A 27973-nucleotide genomic window follows, 5' to 3' on the forward strand; every position below is an offset into this window, starting at 1 on the left:
GCCATGGGAACAGTATCCAGGCCCTTCCTGTCTCCTTTTCTTGCTGTCATGGCAACAGGGACCTGCTGCAGCAGATGCCGGTGAGCACAGACGCTGGCTTCTCGGAGTGAACATAGTATAGGGTGTGTATGAGGGAAGGGAGATGGTGTGTGCATGTATATGGATCTGTGTGTAAGGTAAATGTATATGTGTGGTAGAGAAAATGTATGGAAAGGGGGTTGTGTGTTTAAGGAATGCATATATAAAGGATGTGTATGTGTGGAAGGATGCATTTTCTTCCCCTAATGCCCCTGGTTCTCTCACTGGCCTATGTGATACTGGGCAGGTCCTGCTGGCTGTTCCCTCTCTCCCAGCACTGCTATAAATGCATCATGCTCTCTGGCCAAGCTACCACCATCTAAGCCCCCATACTTCTCTAGCAAGCACTGTCTATGATCACTGGCCTGGGGCTATACTCTCTGCCACAGTGCCACCGACAAGCTGAGCTCTGTCAGCTAATGTAGAACTGCCATTTTCTGGGTACCAACTTTTCACAGTGATTAGGGTGCTAAACACAACACAAATTGCATGCCCTGGATATATTGAAGGAGTTTGCTAAATATTGGGGGTGCTCAGCACCTACAAAGCTGGAGCCTATGACCCAGAACATCTCTGCCAAGGAGGGTAGTGGCAGTAACACTGAAAGAAGCAAAGCCCAAGTCCTACACAGGTATTCACCCTGCTCCTTGCTCAGACAGCCTCCTTACCCTGACCCCAAGTTTTGTACCTGTCTGTCCATCTGTATGCATGCACACCCATCTGAACTCATGTCTGCATGATACGGATCAAGCTTGAGAAAGGTATGTGAGCAACTTCCCGTATTAGAACATACATACTGGAAATGAATTCAGCTGAACTCCCCAGTAAGGACAGTGCTGTGAATTCTGGGGTATCTCAGTGAGCAGTCCCTGTTGTGGGTCCTTTCCTCTCTTACTGTATCCCTCGTATGCAAGAACATGGGGAAGAGATGCCACAGACTCATTCATACCTGTAGACATATGTGGATAAAGAAGAGCATACACGCACATTTATTTGTATTTCTGGATGCATTTGGATTTACATTTATCTTTCCAAATCCAAGCTCAAAGCATGTTCTGAGTTTTGGCGAATGAATGCATAAGAGACTAGATGCACTAAAGCTATTTCTTCCATCCTTTGTGGGAAAAGACCAATGAATTCTGTCCAAAGTGATAAAAGAATTAGAAAATACAGATGAAAAATACTACTACTACTACTTATCATTTCTATAGCGCTAGAAGGCTTACGCAGTGCTGCACACCATACACAAAAAGACAGTCCCTGCTCAAAGAGCTTACAATCTAGATAAGACAGGAGACAGACAGAACAATTGTATTCCCCAGGTAAAAAATGTGTGAGCCCAGTAGGGACAGAGAAAGTATGATTATGTTGTATCTTATGTATGTTTGTTGTTACCCATTTAAATTACAGATATAAAACTGATAAATAAACACCTGCATAGAATATGTAAACCACTTTTGCTGTTCCACAGAAAGGCAGTATATGAAGTTCATCACCCTTCACCCTTTCTTATGCTGGTCTTTGGAAATCTGCTGTAGCTGCTTTTTCTCCTCTTTCCCCAGGGTTACAAAGTTATTTCTCCTCATTCTTTTGTGGGAAGCCTTTGATTTTCTCTCTTTCTACATTTTAAGAAATGTGCATCTCTTCTCCCTTGAAATTTATTTATTAGGGTTTATTTACCGTCTTTTTGAAAAGGTTCATCCAAGTGTACAGGAAGAGTAAATTGAACATGGACAACAGACAATTACATCAATAAAAGTGTTTCTATTTCTCTGGTGTTGCATTGAATGCAAAGTCTGGCTTTTTGTCGGCATATTTCAACATTTTTAATCTGTGGTTCCTTATGCTGCATTAGGTAAGGGTTTGTCTGCATTTTGCCTATGTGACCAAGGTATTTTCTATGAAGGGATATGCAGTAGCCTGGCTTGTTTTGTTGGTGTTCTAAGGACAGGTGTAATATTTTTCAATGTTACCATTTCCTAGCTAGAGTGGTTTATGTGTGATTCTATTGCTTTTGTGGTACAACAGGTTTTGTACATAGTTGCTGAGTGAGTGTTTTTGGTGAGTCTGTGTTGAGTCACCAATAACCTGGTAGTGGAAGGAGTTTGTTTTGATATTACAGAGGTGACATCAGAATTTAAATGTTCTTTTTTGTAAAAATTAATAATAAGGGGATACATCAGATCTGAAAATGCTGGGCATCAATTTTCAAAAGATTTAGTTAATAAATAGAAACAAAACGGAGAAAAGAAAATAAGATGATATCTTTTTTTATTGGACTAACAATACATTTTTCGATTAGCTTTTGCAGGTAACCCTTCTTCTTCAGATCAGAAATAAGCAAATGTTGACAAATATCAGAATATATAAGTGAAACACAAAAGCATTCCAGTGACAGTTTCACAGGAAGAGGGTGGGGTGGGTTAGGTGAGAAACAGGGAGAGCTATCCCACTATAAATCATTAAATTATACTTCTTTTGTTCACCCTCTTATCAGCCATCCATCTCTACCTGTGTCTCAGCTAACCCACCTTCTGTGAGACTGTCACTGGAATGCTTTTCTGTTTCTCTTATATATTCTGATATTTGTCAACATTTGCTTATTTCTGATCTGAAGAAGAAGGGTTACCTTCTTATTTTCTTTTCTCTGTTTTGATTTATTTCTATTTATTACCTTTAAAAGTGGACTACCCCGGCGACCACATCACTTTACTCAAAAGGTTTAGGAAATGCAGTTAAGCTCCTAAACCTTTTGAAAATTTACTAGGACTGAGCCCTAAATCTATAACCCTAGTTTCACTAGGTAGCTAAAATTAGACGCCTAAAAAGTGGGTCGCTATTGGAGTGGCATTGGGGCTGAGAAAAAAAGCTGGGTGAAGCTTTTCAGTCCTAGATACCTAACTTAGGATCCCTTGTGGCGAAATTATATATAATGGTGCCGAACGTTAGATGCTACTTCCACACGGAAAATTCTAATGGATGCAAGACACTGAAATGGGGCAGAAATAGTAGATCTGTGTGAAAATACACGCCCATTTATAGAATAGCACCTTAAGTGTTCCCGCAGGGATCTGCAAAGGGGGTATAATGATGGGAGGGATGTGGGCGGGTCAAGGCATTCCCATAACATGTGCATAGTATTATTCACGCCCAACTTGCACCTGGTTTCAGTTGATGTAACTCCTCACAAAGGCACGCTAGCGTTTTTAGCACGTGCTAAACGCTAGAGACACCCATATATTCCTGTGGGCATCTCTAGTGTTTAGTGTCTGCTAATCATCATTAGCACGCGATAAAGCTAGTGCGCCTTTGTAAAAGACCCCCCCTTAGTGAACAAGACCAGGCTCTCGCAGAAACACATTCAAGCATTTTATGGTATTTTGCCTGTGCCAACAGGCATGTTCTCTATTCCTTAGAAGTATTTTGTCATGGGCAGAGAGTGGCTGTTCCATTATCCAGTTAGCACCTTATAAATGCAGAGTTAACACAGGCGTACCTATTATTATTTATTTAGATTTTGCTCACACCTTATCAGTAGTAGCTCAAGGTGAGCTACATTGAGGTACTCTGGATATTTCTCTGTCCCAGGAGGCCTCACAATCTAAGTTTGTACCTGAGGCAATGGAGGGTTAAGTGACTTGCCCAAGATCACAAGGAGCAGCAGTGGGATTTGAACCGGCCACCTCTGGATTGCAAGACTGGTGCTCTAACTACTAGGCCACTCCTCCACTCCTACTGCCTCTTAAATAGGAGCTCCTTGGTGCTTTTCTGTTAACTCTATGCCTGGATTTCTGGGGTGGACTGAGGGGGGAAACACATTTCCTGTCCCCCACCCTGGCTGCCACCTCATTTCTTACCTTTGCTGGTGGTGATGGCCCAATTTCCGCCAGCTGATGAGATCCATGTCCACAACTGGGAAGAAATCAGCAGCCTCCCTTCCCGCTGCTGATGTTGGCACTCATACATGCTCAGTTCATGCGTGAGGCTTGCCGATGTCGGTGGCAGGAATGGAGGCTGTCGACTACTTCCTTTCAGAGACAGTGCTGGGGCAGTTTCAGCCACGGATCTCATCCACTGGCCGGGACCCACCAACCGGTCGAAGGGTACTCCAGTTGTGGAGGGGGCTTGAGCCAAAGTGAGGAACCCAGACCCCTCTATGGCTATATCAGTTCTCTATGCAGTTGTCATGCACTGACTACATTAATGCCCGACTAGCAAAAAAATATTTTTTAAAAAACATTAAATCTGGGCATAGCATCATTAAGCCCAGAGTTTACAGTATTTTAGTAAAAAGACCCTTTGCAGATCCAAAGTGAAGTATCTTTTAAAACTGACTTCTTGATGTTAAGCAAAGGTATGTATATTCCAGGGTATGTTTTACCTTTAGGTTATTAGGTTAAAAGGTAGAATTTGTATTGGAGAGGGGTTTTTTTTAATTATTATTTTGGACTTTTCTGGAAAATCAGAACTTATATATTTTTCAGATGCAGCTGGAGGCCCCTCATTGTTTTCTGCCTGCACTTCTCCTTCACCCCTCCTTTCCATCGCTGCCTGGCTTTCTTCCCATCCTCTCTCCCTCCCCCTCTAGCCCTTTAAGTGCACAGGTCCCTCCCCCTGACGTTCTCCTGATAGCAAACATTGATTTGTGCACAGATAAAACCCTAATCACCCAAAAAAAAAGAGGGAGGAGGAGAGGCATTGTACCTACGCGGCACAACGCCTCTTCCCTGTTATTTTTATTTCTGTTGTATTTTTTGATACGTTTCAGCCCGATCTCTTGTCCTTCTGCAGCAGCTGTGGATAAAGCCGGCCATCTCCAACTGGAAACCGAAGGTGTCACTTCATTCCTTTGTATTTACATTTCTCTGTTTGATCGCTCTGTTGTGTGCGTGTATGTCTCTGATTTCTGTCTCCCTGGAATGGATGCCTGTTTGTCCGTACGCCGCCTTCGCCACCCAGGAAACACATCTGGCTTCATTTTCCCATTGATGCGTGCATTTGTCCATGAGCAGGTAGGGACTCAAACATTAAAGAATGCGTTTGCAAGCAGCATTTTTCCTCCCCAGATAAAAGGAAGGCTCTCCTAGCCTTGATATTCTTAAAACAGAAGCCCCTTTTTCTAGCCCTCTCAATGCATCTGGCTGCCGGTGGCACAGGGTGTGTATTCGTGAAATACATTGCACGAGATTTCTGCTGCATTTTGGTATGTGATGTGTGTGTTGGGGAAGAAATAGAAATTTTCAATATCATGCAATTTTTTTAGCTGCTAAAATTCTGCATGATTATCTTTTCCAAGGCTGGAGGTTTTTATGTGTGTAGTATGTGTGTGTATGTTTGCTTTTTTTTTTTCTTTTTCCCAGAGAGGATGGTGGTTTTAAGGGGAAGGAGGTGTGTCCGTACATCATCTGTGCTTGCGCTCTCATGCTATAACATGGCACCTGAATTTACATGCTGATTGGATGTGTAAAATGATAGATTACGAGCACTTAACACGTGTAAGTGGTAGCCGAGCATTCAGCGCTATTCACGCGCAAATCGCTTAGTGTGAAAATGTAAGGGGAGGAGTATGGGCGGAGCCAGCATTTTACACGCATAAGCTGCAGAATCAGTTGCGCTTCATCTCGGTTCCAAAATTTTGGGGCCCAGTTATCAAATTGCCCCCTTCATGTGTATTTCTGGTAAAGCAAGTGCCTAAACGATCAGCTGTCATTTTTGGATTGTGCAGTACTCAGAACTGTAATTCTAGACTTCTCCCTCCATCTCTCCCTTACTTGTTGTCTGTCTGCACCTCGCTCTCTGTTTTCATTGCAATTTAGCCAATACAGTGAAACTAGTAACAATGTACTTGTTTGTGGTGTGTGATGAGAGTATATTTGAGTTTGCAATTGATGCATTTCTGTAGAGAGTTTTTATTAAATTTTTGCACATCCTTTTGGCTTGTATTTGTGTGTGCCAGGGGCGTAGCCAGACCGGCGGGAGGGGGGTCCAGAGCCCGAGGTGAGGTGGCACATTTTAGCCCGCCACCGACCCTCCCGCTACTTTTGACCCCCCCCCCAGTGCCACCACCCCGCCACTGCCAGGTACCTTTGCTGGCGGGGGTCCCCAAACCCCACCAGCTGAAGTCCCCTTCAGCGACGGGCTCCGAGTCCGGCGCGTTCACTGATCTGGATTCTGTTTCTGACGTCAGGACTCACATCAGAAACAGAATCCAGATTAGCAACATGCCGGAGACCAGCACTGAAGAGGACTTTGGCTGGTGGGGGTTGGGGACCCCTGCCAGCAAAGGTACCTGATGGCGGTGGCAGGGGAGGGTTGGTGACGGGAGGGAGGGTCGAATGTGGCGGGGGAGGGTCAGCGGCAGGGGGGTGAAAGCAGGGGGGGGCAGGGCTAAATCTGTGGGGGCCCATGCCCCCGTGGCCCCACCTAGCTACACCCCTGGTGTGTGTATGTGTGTGTGTATATATATATATATATATATATATATATATATATATATATATATACAGGTGAATAGCAAGTAATGTACAATTATTGTCTGCATGCATAGGTTTGACCAAATAGGCTTTCATTGGTTACTGGTACATTTTACAATTTTCATTAAGATACTGGTCTTGACCCATAGGGTTCCTTGGAACTTCTCTACCTTGATATCCCCCAATTAATTCTGAGTCTGAATTCCAATTGGTCACGCTTGCTTTGGGCATCCAGGAGGTGATTTCCTACCCTGTGGAATGCTCTTCTGGAGGATGTAAGGGTAGTAGGATCTTTGAGGTGGCAAGGAGGCTCCTTAAAGTGCACTTTTTTGCTGTGGCATTTGGAACATCCCTTCAGCAAAGTTAGTGACTTAGCGGTGCAGGTCCCTTACTGTTATTTTATATTTATCTTAGTTATCTTAGTTATTTTTTAATTTGTTTGAATTCTATTAATTAGGTGTGTGTGTGTGTGTGTGGTCTGGAGTCTTTGTGCTTTTCCTATACATATTTTGGTGTTCTTTTAATTTTTGTAATGTACACTGCTGTGTTCTTTTTATAAGTCAAAACGGTGTAGCAAATTCAATAAACTGTAACTGTACGATATGTGCCCACATTACCCTCTCTCTGCTCACAGGCTCTGCTGAGAATTGGTGATGTTGCTTCCACACAGGGTCACCTGCCGCCGCCTCCTTGCCTCTCGCTCACCAAAATTGATGTGATCCAGCCCTCAACCGTACACCTGCTGCCCCCACAAAGCAGAGGCAGTTTCACAAGACCAGACGAAAGGAAGTTTTATAAAAAACCTAAGTGGTGGGAACAGTGAGAAAGTGAGACAGACCGAGGAAACGCCACCACCGTCTTCTTCACCTTTGATGGTGGGTGAGATCAAGACAAAGATGCTGTGTGGAACAAGGAGAGAAAATTTCACAAGTGTGACTGTGGCTGAGAGAACGAAGGCTTGAACGATCCATGTAAGGACCGTGAAAAGAAGCCAAGGAAGCATGTGTGAGCTGTGATTCCTGCTGCCTCTCCTTAGAACTTCCCAAAAGGAAGAGAGATGAGTTTGGGAAGCTCGGGAACCTGGATTAGCTAAGCAGGGAGGTGCCCCCCCCCCCCCACCCCCAAAAAAAGAACACGGGAGAGGAAGACTAAGGATCCTGGGACAAGAGAGAAGACGACACAAGACCGGCCCATGCATGTCCAACGGGGGCAGGTTTGAATTTGATGATGGTGGTTGTTACATTGGTGACTGGGACAATGGTAGGGCTCATGGTTATGGGATATGCACAGGGCCCGGGAGGAGGGGCGAGTATTGTGGACTGTGGTGCCATGGGTTTGAGTCGCTGGGCGTCTACACCTGGCCCAGTGGCAACACTTACCAAGGCTATTGGGCCCAGGGGAAGCGCCATGGACTGGGCATAGAGAAGAAAGGCAAATGGACCTATCGTGGAGAATGGAGCCATGGACTGAAGGGACGTTATGGCACACGGGAAAACATCTCGGGAGCTAAATACGAAGGAATATGGACTGATGGTCTACAAGATGGATATGGGACGGAAACATACTCCGATGGAGGTAAAATGTCTCTCAGGACTGCTTGTGTTATGCTGTTATCTGGCTTTGTAATTGTCACTGTTATTAATAACTTTAGTATAACAGTTACAGGGGATTAACTGTTCAAACTTTACTTTGGTGGTGGTGGGCTTAGTAAATCGGTTTTATGGTTTGGACATTAGTCTGCTGGTACGCAGATATGAGAAATACTTGGATTCTGTTACTCACAATTACAAATCCAAGTCCAAGTAGGTATTTCCATGTCCCACGTAAGTTTCTGCCTGAGGCGATAAGAGGGTAAAGTGACTTGCCTGAGTCTGAGATCTCAAGGAGCAGCAGTGGCAAAAGTAGAATTTGAACCCTGGCTTTCCAGGTTCTCAGCCCCACAGCTCTAGGCATTAAGCTGCTCCTCACACAGGTAAGAAACTTCTGTACTGTATTTCTAACCCAGCAGCATCTTCCAGATCACTCAGATTCTCCTGCTTGGGACTAGGATGCTATTAGCAATCATTTGTAACCATTAGATGCTCTCCCCTCCCCCACCCATTTAGAAAATCCTTTTCCCCTTCCATTTGCCCAGCCATTTTGCTGAGCTTGCAGACTGGGAGGGGGCTCTGTACAGAGTCTAATACATGTACACATTGAGTGTGGCCACAAGGGGTCAAGCACTGTGTGAGACTTTCTCTGTCCAGGTCTGTAGTACTATGAGACACAACCACTGAACCAGCCTTCCCCTAAATTCTGTCCAATTTACTTCGTCTCTGCATCCATTCCTTTCATTCATCCATGAATCCATTCCTGTTCTTGCATTCACCTGTCCATTCTTGGTCCATACAGGCCATCTAGCTCTTTATTTGTTTATTTATTAGAATTTATTAATTGTCCTTATGAAGATATTCACCCAAAGTGATGTACAGCGATATAAAACCTGCAATTTTCTTCACAACATAGCAATAGTAAATGACCAAATAGGTAGATCATTGATTGTATTTATTCTTACATCTATTGTGCATCCATCATATTATATACATTCCTCTATCTCTTATGATTTCTTGCTAAATTGTATGTCTCATTATAATCTGCCTATCCATGTTTTCATCCATCTGCTGTCTTTGTTCATCTAGACACTCCATCTATCAATTCCTTTATTCAAGCATCCAACCATCTGCTTTCTTTATATCCATAAATATAGATCATCAGCTCACCACCAGCACTCGACACCTCTCTCCATGCTTCTAGAACATCACTTGCCATTCCAACTGCATTGCCCATACCTCCCACCACAGGTGCTGTCTATTGCTATCCTTCTACACCGTGCATCCTTCTCCATACCTCAGTCCTTAAATGCTATCCATCTCTCTGTCGTTCTGTCCACCACTCTCCATTCCACCACACTCTCCCTACCTCTCAGGTCATAAGCACCATTCATTGCCATCTTTCTACACATTGTATCGTTCTCCATCTTTCTGTCACTGTACTGTCCATCTCTCTCTATACCTCAGACACTGTTCATTGCAATTCTTCTACACTGTCCTTTCGTGTCCATCCCTCTACGTTCTTCTGTCCACCACTCTTCATTCCATGACTCTTTCCCTGCTTCTCAAACCATAAGCACTGTCCATTGCTATTTTTCTACACCAAGCTTTCCCAAATTGTGGGTAGGGATGTGAAACCCATGTTTGGGGTCACGAACTGGATGGGCGCTTCATAGGACAACTTTATCCTGTGCCGCTTGGGGTCATGCACTATCTACAGCTATGCAACACTGTTCTACGTCATGTAATCCTTTCCATTGTTTTCCTGCCTTCTGTCCATCCCACTCCCATCCTCCTCATTGACTCTCTCTCCTCATCATAAGCACTGCCCATCTACAACGTCCATCCCTGCTTATTCCAGCACTCATTATCGTTTTCCATCTCCCTACTCTCTCTATCATAAGCACTCTCCATAGTCATCACTCCATACCCCTTCTTTATCCCACCACCTATTATCCCTCTCCATCTTTCTGCCCTGTCCATCTCTCTCTATCTTAAGTACTCTCCATCCATCTTCATCCTTCTACATTGTCCTTCCTTCTTTATCCCATTACTCAGCAGCCCTCTCCATCCCACTCTTCTGTCTATCTCTGCCCTTCTACATGGGACATCACTTCCTGTTCTTCTACTCCATCCACTGCACTGTGCATTTCTCTGCCTTGGAATATGGTGTTTGTCTACAGAATATGCAGTGTTTGCTCAAGAGCTATAACATTATTTTCATAGCAATAACTATTATGTTGGCATTTGTTTAGTCTTACAGGTACAACGAGTCCCTTCCCTTGAGAGTTTACAATCTGTGCGGCTATCTGAAGTGATGGGAGATAAAGTGAAGGATCTGATCCCGAGTCTTCTGGTTCTCAGCCCATTTTTATAACCTCTCCCTCTTGTAATACTCATGAGAGCTTGTCATCCTTTTTGTTTGACTTGAGTTGGACTTTGGTTGATTCTAGATCACATCCTTGCCTCCTAATCATTAGTATCTTCCTCAGTGGGGTCAGTACTCCTTGAATGTGTGACCACATGATATTAGCAAGAAACAAAGGTAGGAGACTGGTCTAGGCAAAAATTGGTGAACTGCAACAACTTTAATAAGTTGCGGTTTACCGACAGTTGCCTGGTGCAGTCATGTTTCTTTGCTTCTTGCTGGGTTTTTTTGGTGTACATTTGCCCTCTTCTCTGTTGTCATTTACCAGGATGATATAGGATAACCATACTGGGCCAGACCAGTGATCCTTTTAGACCAGTATTCTGCTTCCAACAGTGGCCAATCTAGGTCACATGTACCTGGCAGAAACCCAATTAGTAGCAACATAAGAATAGCCATTCTGGGTCAGACCAATGGTCCATCTAACCCAATATCCTGTTTCCAACAGTGGCCAAGCCAGGACACAAGTACCTGACAGAAACCCAATTAGTACCAACATTCCATGCTACCACTCCCAGGGCAAGCAGTAGCATCCCCATGTCTGTCTCAGTAGCAGACTATGGACTTTTCCTCCAGGAACTTGTTCAAACCTTTTTTAAGCCCAGATCACAATGTTCACACTATGGCCTTTTGTTTTTCAGGTACATTCCAAGGCCAGTGGCAGTCTGGGAAGCGCCATGGCTATGGTGTGCGTCAGAGTGTCCCCTATAAGCAGGCAGCCCTGATTCGCTCGCCACGACGGGCCTCCCTGAACTCTCAGCGCAGCGACCTGGGTAATGAGACAGCAGACCCAGAGCCACTGTCAGGGAGCCCCGCCTCTGGGTCCCGGGGTGGCTTTGTCCTAAAAGTGCAAACTGGCTCAGATGTTTCTGGGGCAAAGAGGAAAAAGAAGGGGTTCTTCCGCCGCTCTCTGGTGCTGACTGGGTTAAAGTTGCGCCGAGCAGAATCCAAGGCGTCGTTGGCCAGCCACCACAGCAAGCGCAGCTCACTGAAGAGCGAGGCCGGAGTCAGCTCTCTGGGCTCCTCTGCAGCAGCTAGTGAGGCCAGTTTCGCAGAGACAGAGGCAGAACTGCCCTGCGATGGTGGCAGCTGCGGCCGAGAGGCCACCATCGATGACTCAGCCACGGAGGCGTATGCCGGGGAGTGGAAAAATGACCGGCGCAGTGGCTATGGAGTGAGCCGGCGCTCTAACGGGTTGCGCTACGAAGGGGAGTGGTTGAGCAACAAAAGACACGGCTATGGGCGTACCACGTTCCCCGATGGCACGAAAGAGGAGGGAAAATACAAACTGAATTCCCTGGTAAGCGGCAAGGTAAAGAACCTGATTCCGCTACGTCGGAGCAAGATCAAGGAGAAGGTGGACCGTGCAGTGGAGGCAGCCCAAAGGGCAGAGAGCACAGCCAGGCAAAAACAGGAAATGGCAACTTCTAGGTAAGGAGAAGACCAGGGCAGGGTTGGTGGCTAAAAGAGACAGTGTGTGGTGTGTGTGTCATGTCTGGGTAGTTTGAACAGTATTCCTCACCTTGGGAAGGATAAAGACAGTATAAAAAGCTGTCTCAAATTTTCCCCCATCCCACCCACCCTTCTATATGTGTTTAAAAGTTCCCATCAAAACCAAAGCAAGGCCTGCCTATAACAACCCAAACCCAAAGGAGGACAGGGTTACAAATTTGAAAATGTACATTTCTGAAAAGGTGCCTCTGTGTTAAACACTCCCACAAAGGAAAAAAAAGGTCCTAACTAGGGGCTGCACACGAAATAATCATAAGGCAGCTATCTTTCAAGAAGTTTAAAACTGCTATTAAAACCTGGCTCTTCCAACAAGCTTTTCCCTCTGAATCTTAATTTTTCTAATGAGTCGGTGTTCATTGTAACCATTACCTGTTGGTTTCTCCTTCTCTTCCTTTTCTACAGTACCTTCCCCTACCATGTCTGACCCTCCCTTGTCTCCCATCACTTATGTTTGAATATTCCCCCGCTTTCCTATTATACATTGTAGTTCCTTTCTTTTTTTTGTTTTTCATTTATTGCATTGTGAACCGCCCAGTTCTGCGAGTCAGCTTGGGTGGTATAGCAAGTTTTAATAAACTATAAATAGTCCTGCTATGGAGAAAAAAGACACGAGGCATTAAAAAAAAACAGCAATAATTTCCTGCCTTCACTACATGCTTTAAGTAGATAGTCCAAACGTAAAAGGTCAGCAAAAAATAGCACCCTCCAAAGTGTAAAAACATCACTTTTTGGTTCTTTGAGTCCCCATTGCATTCCACAAGGTGCTTACCTCTAGCAGCACTGAGAGCAGGGGATTTTAGATTAAAGAGAAGGGAAGAAATCTGTGCATGTGGATGAGGCTTTTAGATCTTTGTGCAGAGGTTTCTATCAAAATTATACCCATGGGAAAAGGAGGCGCAAGTCACCGTGCATAGTTTGTACCATGGTACGTTACAGACTGAAATCAAAGCACGTAAAACATACAAATGGTCTGTGCCCCAATGCACAGGTATTTTGAAAATTGTATGCAGTATCTAAGCAGTCTGCTTAACATTTTCACTTGCTGTACAGCCAATATCCTCGGTGGAGGGGGGGGGGGGTCTTATCTGCAGCTTGCAATTCAAAAACATGAGATGTGCTATAAGATATTCCCATGGTAGGTTATCAGCACAGTTGATCATATCCTTGTGGTATGTATAATATCCTAACCTTATGATGCTTGTAATATCAGTAAGGGCAGTTCTATAACTGGGTGTACGTAAGTGGCTTGGGGGGAATTATATATATATTTTTTGTTACATTTGTACCCCGCGCTTTCCCACTCATGGCAGGCTCAATGCGGCTTACATGGGGCAATGGAGGGTTAAGTGACTTGCCCAGAGTCACAAAGGAGCTGCCTGTGCCTGAAGTGGGAATCGAACTCAGTTCCTCAGGACCAAAGTCCACCACCCTAACCACTAGACCACTCCTCCACTGTTGTTACTATTGGAGATTCTACATGGAATGTTGCTATTCCACTAGCAACATTCCATGTAGAAGTCGGCCCTTGCGGATCACCAATGTGGCCGCGCAGGCTTCTGCTTCTGTGAGTCTGACGTCCTGCACGTACGTGCAGGACGTCAGACTCACAGAAACAGAAGCCTGCGCAGCCTTCTACATGGAATGTTGCTAGTGGAATAGCAACATTCCATGTAGAATCTTTAAATAGTAGCAACATTCCACGTAGAATCTCCAATATTCCATGTAGAATCTCCAATAGTAGCAAGATTCCATGTAGAATCTCCAATATTCCATGTAGAATCTCCAATAGTAGCAACATTCCATGTAGAATCTCCAATAGTAGCAACATTCCATGTAGAATCTCCAATAGTATCTATTTTATTTTTGTTACATTTGTACCCTGCGCTTTCCCACTCATGGCAGGCTCAATGCGGCTTACATGGGGCAATGGAGGGTTAAGTGACTTGCCCAGAGTCACAAGGAGCTGCCTGTGCCTGAAGTGGGAATCGAACTCAGTTCCTCAGTTCCCCAGGACCAAAGTCCACCACCCTAACCACTAGGCCACTCCTCCACTCATGGAAGATCCACGCTTGTATTTATAAAGGACATTCTGCATGGAGCTTCTTTCATAGAATGCTGGTTTATTTAGCACGGATCTCGCAGACGCTGCACTTATACCTGCTGACCCTATTCGATAACATTGTTCCTAATTTGTGAGAATGCCCCTGTCCCACCCATGGCTACGCCCCCTTTTGGTTTCATGCTTTAAACTTTTGGGCATACTAGGGCGCAGGACAGACCCATGCCAGTTAACACCAATTGATTAACGGCTCATTAACTAATTAGCATGCATGCAGATCTGGGATCCATGCCCAAATTTCGGTGACCTATATGTAGAATCCGGAGGATAGTGTATAGATGCATGGGGGCGTTTCCATGGGTGGGACCTGCTGCTTGCAAGCACAACTTATGGACTACTGTCTGTTACATACGTCCCTTCTGCGTTTATGCAACCCGATTAGGCCAAGCCTAAATGTAGGAGGCACCTTTCACTAGTATTGCATAACGGAGTCTGGCCGCTACTTTTACTAAGCTCCTAAAATGTGTCCTGCTAAGCGAAAAGGTGTCAAAAGTGGTGGGGGGGGGGGGGGGGTTTACAAATAATAGAAATAAAAGCTATCAAAGTTTGGAGAGGTAAATTTGGGCAACTTTTATTTTAGAAATTTGATCATGGTCTATACAAAATATGCTCAAATTGTTCTCCACAAATTTCAGAGATACAGGTAGGTTAAGTTTGCTATTTTTCATATGTGGTTTTCTGAAAAACGTACTTTTTTATTGAAAAACGTTTCTCATTTTTGAAAGATGTAATTAGTCCATACCCGAGGCTGAAATTTGCGTATAGCTGAAACAAGGAGACAAATGTAGCTACCTAACTTAGGGCTCTTTTTGCTAAGGTGACCTAATTGTTAATGCACCTTAGTAAAAGGAGCACTTAGGTACCTAAATTTAGGAGTTCAGCTTTTTTGGAATATTGAGTCCCACATGTAATATCTGTGCAATCTGTGGCTCTTGGCTATGCTTAACCGCTTATATAGCAGTTCAAAAAAAGGGCTTTTAGGAAATTATCTACCTGTATGCCATTGCGTGCTTTTTTTTCAAATGAGCAAAAAAAAAGGAGGTAAAAAAACCTAACGAAACCGTGAGAATGAAAACAAAAAAGTGAGGTGAAACCAAGGAGGATACCAAAAGGAACTTTATTGGGTTCATAAAAAACGACCCGACACGGCCGTGTTTCGGCCAATGGCCTGCCTCAGGGGTCTTGGACAATCTCAAATCTTGCAGTGTAATATTATACACCGATGAGAATAAACACACAGTTGTTGTTAAATCAAAAACTTCTTTGGTCTCCTCTCTTGTAGGAATGGCGTGCTCGTCAGTTTCTAACTGACGAACATGCCATTCCTATAAGAGAGGAGACCAAAGAAGTTTTTGATTTAACAACAACTGTGTGCTTTTTTTCATGCATTTTTAAGGGGGTGTTCCCAGGGCGATGGAGGCATTTCAAATGCGTAATGCTACATGCGTTGTTATGGCCAGATAATGTCCCTGCAAAATGAAGCAGGCTGAGATTTCTGTGGGAGCTTTTTCCTTGGACAGTTTTTGTTTTTTTGTAAGGGAAATTATGCTTTTTGAGAATTAAGGCAAAATCCTCAGTTTTGAAAACTTGTCCCTTAATGTCTCACATTATCAGACAGGTGCAAAAATGGTAGTTGTGATAACTACTGGTAAAACACAGCCTGCCCTTGATATTTCATTTTCTCTGTGCAGTACACAAGTATGTAAAAAGAGAAAAAGTGGTGTATAAACAGATACCAAGCTAGGATCACTTGTACATCCTTTTTTTTTTTCTGAAATAACTATTAAAGAGGATACAGGTAATATGTGTCTCTCTTTAATAATGTTTTCTCCATTCCTCAGTGTTGCAGCCCAGTATCCAAGACATGCACTAAACCCCAGACAGGAAGCGTGACTTGCGGAGGGAAGGGGGGGCAGTGTTTTAGGTTGATCTACAGCTGGGGGGAGGGGGCAGCGTCAGCAGTGTGACATCATAGCAGGAAGGGCTGCCAATGCCAGGGAAGAAGGGGCGTATTGAACCAGGAAGGAAAGGAGGCCTGCAGCAGCTGTCTCTGGCCGTACAGTCCCTACTCTCTCCTGCACCTCATGTCCGTTATAATTCCTGCCTCACAGCTCTGCCAGATGAGGTCCATGATCTGTCTTCACTGTCTGTGCTTCTTTTTGTGCTGGCACCAGATACAGTTACATTCTCTTACCCCCTCTATCTCTCTCTCCTGTGTCCCTTTGTTTCTCACTGCCTGTATCTCTCTCTCACTATATCTTTCTTCCTCTCCCTCTCTATTGTATTTCTCTCCTACTCTCTAATCTCTCTCTCTCTCCCTCTGTCTCCACCCCCTGCCCCCATTTCTTTCTCTCTACCTCTGTCTTTCCCTTTTCAATAGGGTTCCTAACCAAATGGACCTTTCATCTCACACAAATCCACACGATTTCCCAACACAAGCAAGGTTGAATTAACACTATGTTGCAGCCTAGGCAAACATATATTTGGGGGTCTTCGTTCACAGGGATCTCGATTCATGGACTTCTGCCTTCTTCTCAGACCACCTCTCCTAGGGAAACTGTAGGGGTTAGCTCTGGGTGTGATATATTTTATTTATTTATTTATTTATATTTATAACTTGCTATACCGCTTCAACTGACTTGCAGAGCAAAGCAGTGTACACACTAAGTTAAAATCAGAAAGGAACTACATTTAAAGACAGGAAAGGCAACCAATCATTCAAGAATACATTAAATAACTTTTAAGTGTTGGGATTCAGAAATTGTCATACCAGAGTCGGGAGTCGTAGGCCTGCCAGCCAAAGATTGAACATTTTTCAGGGGAAGTTCGCTATGAATATTAACAGGCATAGAATTCCGTAAGGCAGGGGGCAGCAAAATAGAAGGCACTGTGTCAAGTGGTCTCCATTTGTGCCAGTCAAGGTCCAGACAGAACCATACAGTGATCGTTTAATGATCTTAAACTCATGCTGGAGAATATGGAATAGTTAAAGCAGACAAATAAACCGGTGTACCTTGACAAAACGCTTTGAATGCCAGAAGAAGGGTCTTGAATTGTATGTGATATTCAATTGGCAACCAGTTAAATTTCTTAAGCAGAGGTGTAACATGATCAATTTCTGCATGAATGGCATAGGAGACGAATGTTGTATTCTGAAGGATTTGGAGTCTCTCAAGTATGGTTTTAGTTGCATCTAGATAAACAATATTATAGTAATCCAACCTTGTCATAAGGAATGCCAGAATCAGAGAATGAAAAGAATTGGTATTGAAAATAGACCGTACAGTATTCAACTTCCGTAAAATAAAGAAACCAGTCTTGCATAATGAAGAAACCTGAAGAGCAAAGGTAAGATGAGTCAATAATGATACCTAAGTACTAAAAATAGACGTTGGGACAATGGAAGTACCAAATAAATGTAAAGCTGCAGATGGGAGCTGTAGATGACCAGTAAGCCAACAAACTATAGTCTTGTCACAATTTAGGACCAATCGGCTACTGCATTCAGATAGTTTTGAAGAAAGGATAAATCTGGGGAGTCAGGGTCAGTATGATGGAGCAACAGAATATCATCAGAATAAATGTGGAAGGAAATATTGGATTAAAGTGGCAAGAAGACTTAAAAAAATGTTAAGAGCGGGGAAAGACTGGATTCCTGTGGTACACCACAATGTATGTGATGAAGTGGTCTGGTTAATGGAAACATAAAAGTATGGTCTGTTAAAAATGACTGGAACCAAGACCGTTTGCGTTATACCTATGGCCTATAGATGAGATAACAATAAAGCATGGTCTTCCAGGTCAAAGGCTGCTAATAAAGAGAAATCGCCAAACTAATTCGACTTTTATCAAGAAGTGAATGGACTTCACTTAAAACAGAGGTTAAGATGGCTTCAGTACTACAAGAAAATCTGCTCCACAAATTGATTTAATTGGGTAAAACCCACTTTTTCGACTACTTTAAAGATAAAACAAAGGTTAGAAACTGACCTATGAAGCACCAGAAGAATGGGGTTTAGAGAGGGATTTTTTTTAATGGGTCTAATTGTTGCTACCTTCCATGAATTAGGAACCAGACTGCATTCAAACTGGCATTAACCAAGGATAGCAGAAATGGAAGAAGTTTAAAATTAGGCATTTTAATTCAGGAGGATAGGATGGGATCTTCAGCACAGGTAGTGGATCGCATAGAAAATAATATTTTATCAAGTGAAACTAGCTTCTGTTGTTGAAAAGCAGACCAAGAATTGAAAATTGCATTGGCCCTAGACGATAAAACATATACTGAGAACGAGTATGATATATTCAAAAAGGGCTGTCTTAAATTTGGATTTTATTGAAAAAGAAGTCTGCTAAGCAATTCGCCGATGGAACAGAATCACTGTTTTTGGATTGTGAAGTTTTATGAACTACGAACCGAAAAATGGAGTATAACTTACATGTGGGATTAGTAGATTTTAGAATCCTTGCTGCAAAATACTTTTATTTAGCTTTTTTTAGATAATTAAACTGACGATTCCTTTCTCGACAGAGAGTGAGATCGAATGGAGGTGGAATGGCAGGTTGCACGTGGCCACAGAGAGTGAAAAAACGCATGCTCACAGATCCTGCCTCTTGCACTGAACCCAAAGTAGGGGCTAGCACCATGCTGCCTGTGAGTGCTTCCTGCACTCCCTCGTGGCAACTTCTCTGACTTGTTTTGGAGAGATGAGCTTAAAGAGCAGAGGAGGGAGAAAAGGACTGTGCAAGAGAGGAGGGAGAATGAGTAGAAACACCCAGGCAGCAAGGGAAGATATGAATTCAGGGGATGAGAGCCATATATAGGAGAAGAAGGGAAAGGGGCCAGTTCAAAAGTTCTACCAGACCCAGGCTTCCTTTAATTAAAAGCACTATGTGACACAACCCTGCCCCGGTATCAGGTGTCTCACATTTGCCAGAAGTTTGCCATTCTCACATGAGGGACTTCATTGGTCTGCATGCCCCCTGTTGACTTTAGGCTTTGGGCATACACCTAGTTTGCCTGTGCATTAATCCTGCTCTGAGTAATAAGATGCATAATCTGTAAACATCAGGTTGTTGGATGGTGCAAGTGAGGCGCGTTAATGTCGTTTCTGCAGTGTATGTACTGGTTTTGAAAAAATAGCATGTTCTCGGGGGTCGATATGCAAAGCGAGGCTCCTGCCCCGTTAAATCCCATTGGCTGGCTGTGCCGCTCATATTTGGCAGCTCTTAACCAGGCAGTGCCACTGAATATCGGCTGTGACCACCATGGTACTATTCAATTAGTGTTGGGACAGTCAGGGAAGGGGCGGAATTAGAATGGAGCGAGGATGTAGCCCGAGTGACGGCAGTTTTCATCCCACTAACCTGGGATGTGCCTGGATAAAGTTAGCACAACCTTTTTTGCTGTCCTCCCGTTATCCTCTTACCAGCACTAGTCCAAATATCAGTTGACACCCGGATAACTGCCAGCAGCTGCACATGGATTGGATATTCAGTGCCTGTGCCCGAATTAAGCCCGGCACTGAGTATCCAGGCCTATGCCTGACAGAGGCTTTAAAACTGCTGACCGCCGTGGGCTGAATATTGGGAGAGTTAGTTTCCAAATGCACCTCTGATACACCCCCCCCCCCCTGGATTTGGCTACCTGATGTAGGTTATCTCTTCCTGGTGGAAGGCAGCGAAGCTTCTAATAGCGTGTAGTGTATGTGTGAGACCTGTGCACATGTGTGTCTGTCTCTCCTTATATTCTCTAACATTTAAAACATTTTTTCACATCAGCGTCCTTGGCCTTTCTCTCCTTTTTCGACCACATACATCCCCCACCCCGCCCCTCACCAGGGAAACTGTGCAGTGCATGGGAAGGGGAGATTGGATGAGGTGGGGGGGGGGGGGGGGTTGGAGGGTACCACCTGGTAGGAGGGAAATGCTGGCAGAGGATGTCTGATCTCCTAGGTAACCAGCCCCAGGGATATGATTGGCTATTGGCTGCCATGGAAACAGGCCTTGGATCCTGCGCCTCAGGGGCTGCAGCCTAGAAGAGCAGGAATGTAGAAGTTATATGCATATGTGCTTGCTTTTATAGATGCATCTGTGTGCTCTTTGTACATACATATGAGGGTGATTAAAGTTTTTTCTACCTTTTGTAAAAAGTGCAGGCACAGAAAGTATGCATTCACTTTTGCAGAATCTGCATGTAGGCATTTCGGGGGGGAGGGGCAGTAGTTTGGGAGAAACAGTGGCAGCATTGCAGCGTATACATGTATTTTATAACATAACTGTGTACGTGCAGAGAGAGTGGAATTTGTGCGCTACGGGGCCTAAGTATAAAATTACTCCCCATATGTATATTTCCAGGTGTGGGTGACACACATTTTCATTTTATATAGAGAGAGGTGGAATATTTCCATGAAGCACATGTTTATATACCTGTATGTATCTCTATATACACAGTGCTTAAGTGTTTGCATCTTTTATTTGTCTCTGTACAGAAGAGGAAGATTTTCTTCTTGCAACCTCGCTCAGGCAGAAAGGAGAAAATCTTCCTCTCTTTTAATTACAATGGGTCATGCATCTCATATACCACCTTTCTGTGATCCAACCAAAGCAGCTTGCATATTATATACAGGTACTTTCTCTGTCCCTAGTGGGCTCACAATCTACATATTTTTTTGTATCTGGGGCAATAGAGGATTAAGTGACTTGCCCAGGCTCACAAGGAATCCCTTTGGGAATCCAAATCAGGAAAGACATTCTTCTTCTCTCTCAGGGGCCACCAGGACAAAACCTTCCTCCTATCACTCACAAGCAAAAAAGAGACAATTCCCCTCTCCTCACACATGGGTGGAAAGGAGAAAACCTTCCTGCCTTCACTCACATACAGAAATGGGAAAAACTTCCTCCCTTCACCCCCTGGTAGAAATGGGAAAAGAGAAATGGGACTTGATATACCACCTTTCTGTGGTATTTAGCAATTACATTCAAAGCGGTTTACATAGATACAGGTACTAATTTTGTACCTGGGGCAATGGAGGGTTAAGTGACTTGCCCAGAGTCACAAGGAGCTGCAGTGGGAATCGAACCCAGTTCCCTAGGATCAAAGTCCGTTGCACTAACCACTAGGCTACTCCTCCACTCCACACCTTATTTCCCTCATTAACTATTAGACAGGAATAAAAATCTTCCTGCCCTCCCTCATGGGTCACCAAGTCAAAACCCTCCTCCCCTCACTCCCTGGTAGAAATGGGAAAACCTTACTCCCTGGTAGAAACGGGAAAACATTCTTCCCCTCACTCCCTGGTAGAAATGGGAAAGCCTTCTTCCCCTCCTTAACTGTTGGAAAGCAGAAAAATCTTCCTGCTCTCCCTCATGGGTCACCAGGACAAAACCCTCCTCCCCTCAATCCCTGGTAGAAACGTGAAAACCTTACTCCCTGGTAGAAACGGGGAAAACCCTCCTCTCCTCACTCCCTGGTAGAAATGGGAAAACCTTACTCCCCTCCCCAACTAGCAGAAAGGAGAAAAACCTTCCTGCCCTCCCTCATAGGTCACCAGGACAAAACCCTCCTTCCCTCACTGCCTGGTAGAAATGGGAAAACCTTACCCCCCCCTTCCCAACTAGCAAAAAGGAGAAAAAGCTTCCTGCCCTCCCTCAGGAAAGTTATCAGACAATATCTCTCACTCATGAGCATTAGGATAAATCATTGGTATCTCTCCTGCATTGTAGGACTGCAGATGCTCGGCTAAAGGCAGAGGCAGGGTTGCTGGCCGCAGAAAAGGCTACAGAGGCTTTTCGCATGGCAAAAATTATAGCCCAGGACCTGGAGCCGATCATGGATGATCCAGGTGAGACGTGATGATGCTGAGCTGGAGTAAGAGTCGGGCTGGAGATGTGCAAAGAATGCGATACTGCTGTTACCTCACACCCTCAGTTTGGTTTCTCGTTATCAAGAGACATATATGATATGAAGGGAGAACTGTGCACCAGCAGTGGCAAAGGAGCCAAAAAAGCTCCATAACTGGAAGGAGATGGCAGAAGTGCAAAGAAGCGCAGAGAGTGAACAGCAGGGGCAGTAATCAAAAATGCAGAAACTGCTGAGGGAAGAAGGGGCAAGAGGGGAAAAGCAGAGGCAAAACCCAAAGGTACTGGAACTGCTGAGGGGGGAGAGAGAGGGGCAGGATGGGAAAAGCAGGGGCAATAACCAGAGATACAGAAACCGTAGAAGTTGGAGAGATTGGGGCAGGAGGAGGAAAGCAGGGACAATAACCAGAGATACAGGAACTGCTGAGGGGAAAAAGCAGGGGCACAGAAACTGCTTAGGGAGGAAATGCAGAGTCAATAACCAGAGATACACTAAATACTGAAAAGAGAGAATGGACAGTCAGGGGAAAATTGGGGGCAATAAATGGAAATATAGGAGGATAGTTTAAAGATAGAGGTTGTGTGTGTGTGGGGGGGGGGGGGGGGGGGTTCAGACACCTTTGGAAAGTGTTGTTCTTGACCCAGTTTTTGCTGCCTTGTTTTTTCATTTACATAATTTTTCCAGCCCCTGAAGGCTGGTGGTAGCTGTCTTGGAAAGCTTTTCTTCTCCTACATGGGACTTGGGAACTGCCGCCTCACCCCACTCCTGCTGTTTGCTGCCTTGATCATGGGTTCTCTGGCTCTTTCTTGGGGGAGTGCGTGGACAGGTCTGGTGAAGGCTCAGTTTCTGTGTCTTTACTTTTCTCACATTAACATAAAGCAAATTCTCAGCTCCAGAGTGTTAAGAAGTTGGGGAATGAAACAGAAGCACCAGGGTACATGATTTCACAACTCACAGAGTAACTCATTTAACCTTTATCATCTCTTTTTCTCCTTCCCTCTCCCCCCCATCTTACTTATTTCAGGTATTCTCCCCCTCCTTCAGGACTGTGAGGATACTGATCCTGAGGCCCTAGAGGTGGCCTCTTCAGGAGGCTGCGACAGCCCTGGCATCTGTGAGAATGGCATCACTCCCTCAGACGTCACACCAGATCCCAGCTTCCCCAACACCCCGCTGCAGCATTGGAGGGGTGCCCCGGGGCCCCATCGTTGTTGGGGACCCACAGAGAATGGTGGTGACATCAATGAGGAGCAGACAGGCTGTCTGGACTTCTCTGACCAGGAGGAGTGGCCAGCACAAAAGGAGCGAGGAAGCCCACTCCTAACAGAAAATAGACATGTGAATGGACTTGTGTACAGCTGCTGCCCGGCACCCCGGAGCATGAGCCACAGGCAGGGCCAGGCCCCTTACCCACACTTTGAGGAAGGACTGTGGGAACAGGATGAGGAGAACCTCAATAACTATGAGTTGGAGGTGTGCCCAGCCGGCCTGGGGGGTGATGGGGCTATGCTGGCAGATGGGGACCCTCCACGGCTCTGCTGGGACATCATCAGGAGTCCATGGAACCCAGAGGAAGAGGGAGGGCCAGTGATCTTCTACAACTGCCAGGAGAGCAAACAGTTGGGCCCTGGTGGCATCATTGACCAGGGACCAGAACGGCCAGGCACTCCAGGATGCCTGGAGGTCATGGGCTCGGAGTCCACAGAGCCCTGGACTGATGACCAAGTTCAGCTTCCAGGTGGCATCTGCCAAGGACCAATGGGAATACAGGGCTGGGGGGCTGGAGAAGCAGCTCCCCCCAAATCCAGTATGCAATGGGTAAGGTGCTTGTTATTCTCAGAGTATGTGCTCCCGTGTCATTAGTGATTCCCAAACCTGGTCTTGGGGAACCCCAGCCAGTCAGATTTTCAGGATATCCACAATGAATATGCATGAGAGAGATTTGCATATCAAGGAGGCAGTCAGGCATATTTTCAAAGCACTTTGGGAGGCTAAGTTCCATATGTTTCTATGGAACTTTGGGAGGCTAAGTGCTTTGAAAATAAGCCTCAAAGTATGCAAATTGATTCATGAATATTCACTGTGGATATCCTGAACACCTGACTGGCTGGCGTTCACCCAGGACAGGGGGATCAAAGGCTCAGAGTATCTGTTTCATGCTGTAGCTCTGTCTTTTGCTTCATTCCATCCTTTCCTCATGGTTTCTGTTGTCTCTGCGTGTGTCTCTCCTCTCCTCTCTGTGTCTCACTGGCATCCTGTCACCAAACTAGCACTGATCAGCAAGATACATGTAAACGAACCATGAGGGTGAGAACCAAAATAGCATCAAGATAGAAGGAGGGAGAATTGGGCACAGATGGAGGCGCATGTGCACACACACACACACACACACACAGAAATGGAAAGAGACAGGCATGGAGAGATTGGGAGATAGGAACAGGGTGGAGCTTGGAAACTGAGCAATGGGATTGGTTGAATCTATTCTGGCCTCTTAGCAACAGCATCCTCTTGTGCCCCCCTCCCTCCTTGCAGCATGCTGCAGCAGTCCGGCAGTAGTTTCATGGCTTGTCTGCAGCGGAGGATGCTGGGAGACATCAGAACCCGTCCCACACTGGGTCTATGCAAGAGGAGAGAACAGGTCATAAATATCCCGGAAAAACCTATAAATTACTCAGGAGAGCAGAAGACGGTGCATGAGAGTGAGTGGGGGAAAGTCAAGGAAAGAGTGTTAGAAGTAGGGAGTGTGGGAGAATAGAAAGGGGGGAGAGTGATATAAAAAGAGAAAGGGGTAGGGCGAGAGTGAGAGAGCATGAGAGTCAGGGAGAGACAGTGGGGAAAAAGGCAAGGGGAGAGTGAGAAAAGCAAGAAAAGGTAGGCAGTGAACAGAGAGTGTGAGAGAGAGGTGACAAAAAGAGACAGAGATTCAAGAGTGAGAAAGACCCATGAGCAGTGACCTAGAGAAAGCCACACAGCTGTAGGAGTAAGCTGTTGCCAGGAGAGAGACACCAGGTAGTACTCCGTCCTCGCTGTTTTCCGGTCTTTTCCATTTGTAATAGAAGAGCTCCAGCAGCTTCTGGGGAAGGGATCAAGTCAATTTCTAGACCATAAAAGCGTACGTTCAGCCTACACCACAGAGCCTAGGAGGTCCGGCCCCATATCCATCATCTAAAAATATTACATGCAGACTGAGAAACCTCATTCTTACAGTGAATGGGTAGCTGGGAGCTGGATTGGGGCCTGGTGAGTTTGTGGCAGTGGTGGGACTGGAAGGAGTGAAGGGAAACTGGCTGATCATTTCTCTCTCTTTTTCCCCACAGGATGCCAGTCTGCTGGTGGTGGCTCTGGTGTTTCTCATTGATATTTCCCTGGCATACCTGTTCTCCTACTTTCTGACTTAACGTGAGGCAGACCTGCCCCTCCTGTGTATCTGGTTTCTAATACTGTTCTCTCTTTCTTACCTCTCCTCTCTCTTTTGGTCTCTTTCTATGTCCCTCTGGCTCTTTTTCTCCAGATTGTTTACATTAGAAGGGCTTTTTTAATAGGAGATTGAATCTCCAGAATGTGAAATAAATAAAACAGAAACAAATATTCTCCCCACCTCGTCACACTTTTGCCATGAGATTTTGTGTTAGGTGACTAGGCACAGGGTGGAGAATAGCACTGCCTCCCAGGTACCAGCAGGGGGCCTCTCACCAATCCATGCATGATTATGGATTGCCAGAGATGTGAGATGTTAAGTGACTTCTTTGGTGGTTTCAACATAGCCTCGGCATGCAGTAGGCAGTCTGTGAGAGCAAGGCCCAACCCATAACTGAGTCTGAGCCCTGAAATGCAGTGAATAGTTTGCAAGTGAGATCCGGGGCCTGAGCGTGAGGCAGGGGTGAACTGACCATTGAAACAATAGGGCAGTGCCCGAGGGCCCACAGGAGTAGGGGGCCCACTGCTGTCCCCTAGCTTCCATCTGATTTAATCACTTTTGATAGTTGGTTAGGGGCCCATATTGCCTGAGGGCCCAGAACACTCAGTCCACCCCTGATCTGAGGTAAGTGGCCTGTAAGTGAGTGTGAGCCCTGGAAAAGTCTGCACACGAGAGTGGGGCCTGAGTGTGAAGTAAGTTACCTGTGGTGATCCTTGAGCGTGCAGTGAAAAAGTCTGCAAGAGTGGGGCTGAGCAGAAGATAAGTAGCCTGTGTGAGTGTGAGCCCTGAGCATGCAGTGAAAAGTTGGCAAGTGAGAGCAGGGCCTGATTGTGAGGTAAGTAGCCTGTGGTGAGCCCCGAGTGTGTAGTGAAAAGTGTTTTTTTCAAGTGAGAGCAGGACCTGAGCAGAACATAAGTAGCCCTATAACTGAGTGTGAGTCCTGAATGTGCAGTGAAAAGGCTGAGAGCGGGGCCTGAGTGCAAGGTAAGTAGCTTGTGGTGAGCTTAAGCATGTAGTTGAATAAGTTTGCAAGTGAAAGCGGGACCTGAGCATGAGGTAAGCTCTCTGCAACAGGGACTGATGCTTTAGCATGTGGTAAGCAGTTTGCATTTGTATGTAATAGGTATTAATTTTTCCCTACTTCCCTGCTTTTGTTTCCTGGTTTTTAACATTCCTTGGCATGCATACAACTCTCCTCTCTGGGGGGGGAGAGGTAACAGCATTAGTGTATATAAATGTCTGTGCCACCTGCTTGTACCTGATGCATAGGAAAGGCAGTCTCAGGGGGGCGTGGGGAAGCGCACTGGCTTGGAAACCTATGTGAAAACTTATCCTGTCCACCCTCCACCAGCACCTCTCACTGGCTGATGCAGAAGGTAAAACAATTCCTTCTCCGAGTGATAATCAGAATCGCTCCTTTCTGCCCCAAGGGTCCTTTAGGACCACCCAAACCCAAACTCAGGCCCAGCAAACCTCCAGCAAAGGAGAAGGGTTTGTCACATGTTTTTGAAATATGGCCAGTTATATTCCCATGCGCACAACACACCCACACCCAAGACAGAACACTTCTGATAAATCTAAAATTCCCAAATGTCAAACCATAAGGGGCGTTGGCTCATTACTGATTCATACTTCTGTGTCTTACAGTTCTGCACTCTGTCATCTCCTTTCTCCCCTTTTTCTCTCCTCTTGCCCCCCCCCCCTCTCTTTTGCTTTCTTCTTTTATTTATTTTATAGAATTATTTTAAAACCTAAAATGACCAAGTGGAAAAGAAAGGAGGGAGAAAAGGGGGGAAGGAGATTGATCCCCCTCTCAGGATACTTGCATGTAAGCACGGAAACACACGCACACCTGAGGAAACCATGACGCAAATCTGGTGGAATGTACAAGATACCAAACAGGCCACACTGGACAGAGGAGGACCTGAGAACCACAACCTGCCACATATTTCTTTCTTCCCACTTTCCGCTGCAACAAGCTCAGCTGCCTTCCAGGGAAGGGGTGGGGGTGGGCGACTAAAAATACCTACAAAAAAAAAAAAAAAAAACAGAAATAGAAGGGAGAGAAATGTGTAAACATAGCAACCCTTCCTCCCAGTACTCTGCATGCTGGAATGAACTGCGGCTCGCAGTGACTGTATTGGGAAGCCGCATGTCAGGGGTGGTATGAAACTGAGAGAATGGACACTGCATGGATTCCCCTTCTCCCCTTCCGCACCCCATTGCCATCAAGGGTAGGGAGGCAAATGATGATTTGAAGCTGTCACAGGAGATAATATGGATTAAATATGTTTGTGTGTGTGTGCTCATCCCTGTATATGTGTATAAACACACACACACACACATGCATAATGTGTGTTACTGAAACACTAATCCCTACTGCCAAAGGCATCGATAATTCATTTAGAATGTCACCAGGCAGAGGCAGGTCCAGGTCATCTGGGTGTGAACGGTTCTTTGTTTATCCTCTTTGCTTGAAGAGAACTGGGCCTTTG

General features: G+C 45.2%; 1 protein-coding gene across 2 annotated transcripts; it reads left to right on the plus strand.

Moving 5' to 3' along the window:
* JPH4 (junctophilin 4) lies at positions 1 to 27452 on the plus strand. Of its 2 annotated transcripts, none has more exons than XM_030187762.1 (6): positions 1 to 80; positions 7186 to 8126; positions 11210 to 11999; positions 21925 to 22043; positions 23085 to 23878; positions 25378 to 27452. In XM_030187762.1, exons 2-6 carry the CDS (start codon positions 7748 to 7750, stop codon positions 25456 to 25458), a joined length of 2163 nt encoding a protein of 720 aa, XP_030043622.1. In that variant the 5' UTR covers positions 1 to 80; positions 7186 to 7747; the 3' UTR covers positions 25459 to 27452. The 2 variants fall into 2 exon arrangements, with proteins under 2 accessions (XP_030043622.1, XP_030043623.1); XM_030187763.1 differs by having other exon boundaries at positions 27216 to 27452.
* Positions 27453 to 27973: the final 521 nt, after the last annotated feature.

Source organism: Microcaecilia unicolor, chromosome 14 (genome assembly GCF_901765095.1).
Source record: "Microcaecilia unicolor chromosome 14, aMicUni1.1, whole genome shotgun sequence".
NCBI lineage: Eukaryota > Metazoa > Chordata > Amphibia > Gymnophiona > Siphonopidae > Microcaecilia > Microcaecilia unicolor.